At 49.0% G+C, this 6561-nt stretch overlaps 3 protein-coding genes across 3 annotated transcripts; 1 reads left to right on the top strand and 2 right to left on the bottom strand.

Annotated features, from left to right (window-relative positions):
* Nucleotides 1–838: 838 nt before the first annotated feature.
* ANOM_011435 (PQ-loop repeat-containing protein) lies at nt 839–2050 on the bottom strand (the record flags this gene model as incomplete). Its single annotated transcript, XM_015556691.1, has 4 exons — nt 839–1259; nt 1327–1542; nt 1605–1724; nt 1808–2050. Coding segments are annotated over 4 exons (822 nt in total), but the record flags the coding sequence as incomplete, so codon positions are not given.
* A 326-nt stretch (nt 2051–2376) lies between these two features.
* On the bottom strand, nt 2377–5483 carry ANOM_011434 (glucan 1,3-alpha-glucosidase ROT2; the record flags this gene model as incomplete). The annotated part of the gene is made up of 3 exons (XM_015556690.1): nt 2377–4441; nt 4498–5245; nt 5305–5483. Coding segments are annotated over 3 exons (2922 nt in total), but the record flags the coding sequence as incomplete, so codon positions are not given.
* A 348-nt stretch (nt 5484–5831) lies between these two features.
* On the top strand, nt 5832–6559 carry ANOM_011433 (nucleoside-diphosphate kinase; the record flags this gene model as incomplete). Its single annotated transcript, XM_015556689.1, has 6 exons — nt 5832–5848; nt 5978–6008; nt 6096–6139; nt 6198–6301; nt 6364–6429; nt 6483–6559. Coding segments are annotated over 6 exons (339 nt in total), but the record flags the coding sequence as incomplete, so codon positions are not given.
* Between the last annotated feature and the right edge of the window lie 2 nt (nt 6560–6561).

The following is a 6561-nucleotide window of genomic DNA, read 5'->3' as shown; positions in this document are numbered from 1 at the left end:
AATAGCCCACCGTAATGGCGTAGCAACCCATTCTCCGACTACTTTATATCCACCTAAAGCTGCATCCTTCTGCGCTTGCTGTTTTCCAGCCAGACCAGCAACCCAGCCTTCAGTCAGACCAATTGCGATGTCGATTTCTTTCTCGCGCAGGGAGGTGATCATATGTCCCGTCCCGGATGGGAACGGAACTATAGAAATCTTAAACGGAAGGGATGCGACAGCGGGAGAGCGAAGGGCAAGGTGGAGAGGAGTGAGATAGTGTTCTATGATCCATAGCGTTAACGATGTTCTTCACAGGCTGTTGTTTGTATGAAGCTATAGGTCTTGTATTCGAGCTCATGGCGTGGGTATCGCGTGCGAAAGAACAGCGGAACTTACCTGGCACATATCCAATTCGGATGGTTTCCGTGTCTGAAGCCATAACGTGTTAATAATAGGAAATGAACTAGATTTCCCCAGCGATAAATTGGTTATAGGGCAATGGGGTTTCCTTAGCTGGGGTTTGTTGGAGGGGTAAAAAGCAGAGGGACTTCTGACAATACATAAATAAGTGGGGGAAGAACGCGGGGCATCACGTCAGCGACCTAATTTTATATCGCATCAATATAATTAGAATTCTGTATGTTATTGATTTCATGAGCTCAAATGGGCAGTTCTATATATACCATATATTACACTGCCTATCCCTACTTGTTATAGACCGAACAGTAACTAAGAAACAATGTTCACATTAATCTAGCAATTAGTCTAAGTAAGATTTCTAAAAAAGAACAAACCATGGGTTCCCAGTATCTACAATGCATCAAGCACCAGGGAACAGCAAACGGCCGTTACGCATTCATGTCATCCGGATGTCTTTCTCCTCAACAGTCCAGTTTCCACTGGGCTCCCTAGGGCTGCCAGCAGCCCCAAACGAGGCTTTGGAATACATCCAAAACTGTACCCCAAGGTACAGATCACAGACGCACTGGAACAATGCGCATAGGCGAAAAGCCCAGGGAATTACCTCCTGGCTGCAGAAGAAGTAACTCAGTTTCATCAGATCACCGAGAATCCATGCGGCTACAACCGACAAACGGAATCCTTTGCAGGAGCGTGACTGATGGTTAGCAAGAATTTGAGGCAGAGGCAAGGTAGCCTCCACAGTCAACCCGATATATCCAAGGCAGTTAATGTAGAACTCCGATTGAGCAATTGGAGGTAGGCAGATTTGGATAAACGAGAGCCCAGCAATAAAATAAGCCAAAAACATCCAATACCTAGTATCGCCGGCAAGGTAAGTTTCCCACACATATTGATAGTTCAAACGGCATCTGGAGTACATACGGCTTTGCGCTCTTCCACTGCCAGAAGTCATAGGGCCGAGTAAGTCCCCCACCATTACTGACACTGCTGAACGGAACGTGCTCGAGGCTGTTTTTAACACCGGGGGCCGGCCGATTATCCAGCGCAACCTTGAGCATAACCATTTGGACCCCAATCATGATGACGGCTTGCACCAGCAGCGTAAAAGAATAGTTGTCGCCAAACCAGAAGAATACTCTAAGCCCAAGGGTCAATTTCAAGCCGTTCAGCGCAGTGCAAGGCGGACAATATAGTCTTACTTCAAGATTGACGCGACCAGCATGATCAGAGGTATATCCAACGAGAAGCCAGCAGAACTCCTATTCCGATGAATACTGAGAATTTGATCCGCATAGGAGGTTACCGGGGAGGTGATAAGACTAGAGCATGAGAGCCCACGGTCAGCTTTCCAAGGTTGCTATCCCAAATTGCGGGATTTTCGGGGAGAAAAGATATAACCCACAAGAACGGCGCTCCATATTCGAGAGCGAGTGAGATAAGATACATTGTGCAGTAGTCAGTCGTCAATACGGGTTGTCAGAATCTCGAGTAGCGAAAAAGAAAAGATCCCAGTTGTCGGTGCGAGTATCCGGTCTTATCCTGTGAACGGACGAAGTTGGTGGATCTCCCCCGGAGGTGAAACTGCTGTGTCAGGGACGCGCTCGATTTAAATCAGAGCTAGTCAAAACTGCTCGGGCTGCGATGATGGATCTTGATCGCGTAAGAATAAATCTTCGTCAATCGAGCCAAGCAAAGACGGACTAAAGGCTAGAGATTGTTCGCTAACCCCGTAGCCAATCTCTCTAGTGGACCATTTTCGCGACCGGCCGCATGCGTTCTTTTTTTCTTGTCCCTGGGGCTGACTCAGCGGGTCCCACTTGAGACCTTAATTTTGCTTGATTTCCAAACAATGAATTATCATGAACTGCCACATCTATATAAAATCATAAATTGCTAGTGATAATGTATTTATCTCAACAATAAATAAACAAGCGAATCTGTACGTCTTCCCATTGCTGCCTTGTCGCAAGGTCAGAACTCGATCCTCCAGGTCTTTCCAATGCTAACAGAAGGGTTTTTCACCACGGCATATGGGGCCTTTCCGTCCGGCTGGGTATGGTACTCCAGGGCCGCGGTGGACGCCGTCTTGGCACCATCCTCGATAACAGTCACGGTGGACTTCTCCTGCCACTCTTTCGGTGGATCGATAACCACCACCCTTTCAACTCGCACGCTTGCCATGGCCTTGAGGTATTCGGCTGTCTTGGGCCCCTTGGTTCCAATGTCTTCCGACGACAGAGTGGAGGCATGGAATTGGAAACGACGATGGATATACGCTCCTCGCTCATAATCAAACGTCTCACCGTCATCCACATACAGCGTGCCATCTGCCTCTCCGTTCTTGTCTAAAACAACAACAAGAGTGTACGGATCCCATTTCATCAACCCACTACTGCGGCGTGGTCGGTCCTTTCGAGGAATCACATGGCCACCCTGCATTAAAACGGGTACTTTCTCAAGAGGTGCAGGCACCTCGTGTCTCTTACCGGCCCCTTGGTAGACCGTGTAATCGAAATAATCGTAGTACTTCTCATCATCAGCGAGATAAATGTCTACAGTAGTTGCTCCCTCGGAGACTACTGGCTTCGTAAGGATACCAGTAGAACCGAGGTAGAGTTGGTCATCGATGACAAAGCCTGCTTCGTCCGAAGGATGAACATAGAACTGGGGTCTCACGATCGGTGTTCCATTCACCGAAGCTTCGTGGAATGCAGTGTACCAGGCAGGTAAGAGCTGGTATCTCAAACGAATGGCCTGGGCGATGATAGACCTATGAGGCTCACTGATCAAATACGGTTCACGCCGACGAGTATCTATATGTGCGTGCGCACGGAAGAAAGGATACCAAATGCCAGTTTGATACCATCTTGTGAGGAGGTCCTTGCTCGGGTTGTGGAAGAAGCCACCAACATCGGCCCCTGCGAAGGGGAATCCAGAAATGCCATTGTTCAGAACCATGGGCAGAGAGATGGCCAGATGTTCCCAAGTTGCCTGATTGTCACCAGTCCACATGGCAGACATCCGTTGGGCTCCAGCATAATATGACCGTGTCAAAATGAACGGCCGACGAAGCTCGCCTTTCTTCCGTTCCAACATCGCATTATACGTCGCATTCACAAACGTGATACCGTTGACATTGTGGATGTCACGGTGCTCCCAGTTGCCATAATGAAGGTTGTCTTTAGGCATAGTGGTTTCCGGGCCGTTGAACACGGATGGCTCGTTCATATCGTTCCAAATGAAGACATTCGGAAGTGTGCCCTTGAACTTATCATACTTAAATAGGCCTATCCACCACTTGATAGCCTCCGGGTTGAAACAGTCCACCCAATGGGATGACCCTGGCCAACACCAGCCCTCGTAAATTTCACCATCCTTGTTCCGAGTGGCTAGGTTCTTGCTCTTAAGCTCCTCTGAGATGGTGTATTGCTCCTTATTCTTGATATGAGGGTCGATGATGACCACAAGCTTGCGCTCCGATGCATCAAGTTGCTCCTCCATACCAATCGGGTTGGGAAAGGTCAGGGGATCCCAGGTGAAATACTTTCTGTCATCGAGATACTCGATATCGAGCCAGATAACATCGTATGGGATCTGATATTTGTCAAAGTTGCGATCGACATCTTTTACATCTTCATCGGTGACATAATTCCAGCGACACTGATGGTACGCGATGGCAAAGTGCTGAGGCAGCTGAGTATAACCAGTGAGTTCGCCATACTTCTTGCTGATATCCTGTGGTGTAGGCCCTAGGAAGACAAACACGTCGATTTGTCCAGACTCGGAGAACCAATGACTTTGAGTATCGGTTTTTGAGCTCACCCCTAGAGAAAGTGGGTTGGCAGAGGATGTCGACTTCACAATGTCTACCCATGTCTCGGCAGCATTAAGCCAAAACACACCGACAGTAGAGCCCGGTCTGTGCGCTTGCATGAGTGGAATTGCACCGTATAGAGTCATTGGACTATTGAGTTCGTATTCAAACACGTCAGAATTGTACATGCGGTAAGGCTCTTCATGGTTTCCGGAACCGCCCCTATCAAATCATCAGTTTACGTCACAGAACGAGGTAGAAGGCTTGGTAGATTTTACCTGGTTTCCCTTAAAGATAGGGAATCAGCATGCTCTGGGATACCATAAACATGGCCGTAGCCGGGAAATGTGATATCCAATCCCACGCTCTCAGGACCTTTGGGTTTTGTATCTGTGTTTCCACCAAATGTCTCTTCCCACCAGGTGCTCTCATCTTCCTGGGATGCGTTCTGCTCACCGTCACCCTCGGAAGTATCCACCTTCCGTCGCCAATGCTCCATGTTCAGGTACCCTTTGTTATTCAGATGAACATGAGTCTGACCATCCCTTTGAAACTCTACGTCAAACGGAGAGTGACGAATGATTGCTTGGAAGTTATTCTCTGGTCCGTATAGAACCCTGGTTATTCCTGTCTCCGATTCGGAATCCAGGGTCGCAGACTTGCTCAGTTCCAGGCCACCAACCAGGACCCATTTTTCCGCTTCATTATATCTTTCCTTGCGAGCCTGGCTGTCATGGCGAAGCTCAATTTCCTTGTTCAAGCGTTTTTCTTCGTCAATGACGACTCGGGCAACTCCAGACTCGAGGAACGACACAATGAGAGGTAACTTGACCTTCTCATCGGCGGACACCGATTTAAGAATTGTTCCGTGCAACTGACCGTCCTGGAACTGGATAGATGAAGAGTCAAGTTCATATGGAGAGCTCCAAGCTGAGCCCTTGGCGGCGACGTCGTCGGCGTATGCCCTGTTTCGTTTACAGAAACCGGATTGTGAGCATTTTTTGAAATTCTCGTGCTTTACAGCGACTAAATTTAGTCGTTAGCATTATAACAACTTGTGGACCATGTGTGTAAACAAAACTTACCTCCGGGTATGACAAGACATCCGAGTAGGATGACCAAGGAAAGCAGTAAGGTCCAGCGAGTGGACAACAACCGCCTCCCGGCCATCTTTAAGCTAACAAATGCAATCAGAGACACTCAACCTCCGAGAGTGCAATACTTGTCAGCCGCTATGTGCTGACCTGCATCTACCCGAGCTGGAGGTCCGACACACGAAGCTGTCACGTTCGTTAGATCGTTGATAATAGTACAATGACCGTTAGTTCCAGGCTGGCCAGATGGTCGGCGAAGATGGGGAAGCTCCAGATTTGGTTAGGGCCGGCACTATCCCTGTTCAGGCAGCTGGGGTCAGACACCTCAGGCTGCGAGGCAATCAGGCATAGCTCTGGCCGGTAACAGCCAACGACAGCCCCTCGTGCCCCACTGTTGCGGTCCCTCCGGTGTTATATTTTCGGCCAACTCACACCAGCACCTCTGCTTCCCTTTTCCTCTCACTCTCAATCCTGTCTCTTTGATTCAATTGTCACTTTGACATCATAAATCCTTCAAAATGTCCGACGAGCAGACGTAAGTCACCCCAAATTTTTCACCTAACCCCTTTCATCCCCCTTCCTTCACGCTGGAATATTTTTTTTCTTCTTTTTGCCATCGACCGGTTGCCCCTCATTGTCTACTCAAGCTAACCAATTGATGTAGCTTCATTGCCATCAAGCCCGACGGTGTCCAGGTATGGATCTCGAATCACCCGATTTTGCCATGATCCATACGGATATGGCGCTTTCGGGGTGAAATCAATACTAACCATGTCAATCAGCGCGGACTCGTTGGCCCCATCATCTCTCGCTTTGAGAACCGTGGGTTCGTATTTTTCCAATCCGAACAATGTGCCTACAAGCTCTGTACTAATGAATCATAGCTTCAAGCTTGCTGCCCTGAAGCTCTGCTCCCCCTCCAAGGAGCACCTCGAGCAGCACTATGCTGACCTCAGCTCCAAGCCTTTCTTCCCCGGCCTCGTCTCCTGTAAGCTCCTTGCCATGAATGAGGCCATAACTTTGTGCGGAGATGCTGACATTTACTTCTAGACATGCTGAGCGGCCCCATCGTCGCCATGGTCTGGGAGGGCCGTGAGGTCGTTAAGACCGGCCGCAGTAAGTTCTCGTCCGCTATGACCCTGAAGACCAAACGCTAAGATAATCGTTAGCCATCCTCGGTGCCACCAACCCTCTTGCCTCCGCCCCTGGCACCATCCGTGGTGACTTCGCCATTGTAAGACATTTCCC

Source organism: Aspergillus nomiae, assembly GCF_001204775.2.
Source record: "Aspergillus nomiae NRRL 13137 chromosome Unknown contig00738, whole genome shotgun sequence".
NCBI lineage: Eukaryota > Fungi > Ascomycota > Eurotiomycetes > Eurotiales > Aspergillaceae > Aspergillus > Aspergillus nomiae.
This window is presented reverse-complemented; position numbering and strand designations above follow the sequence as displayed.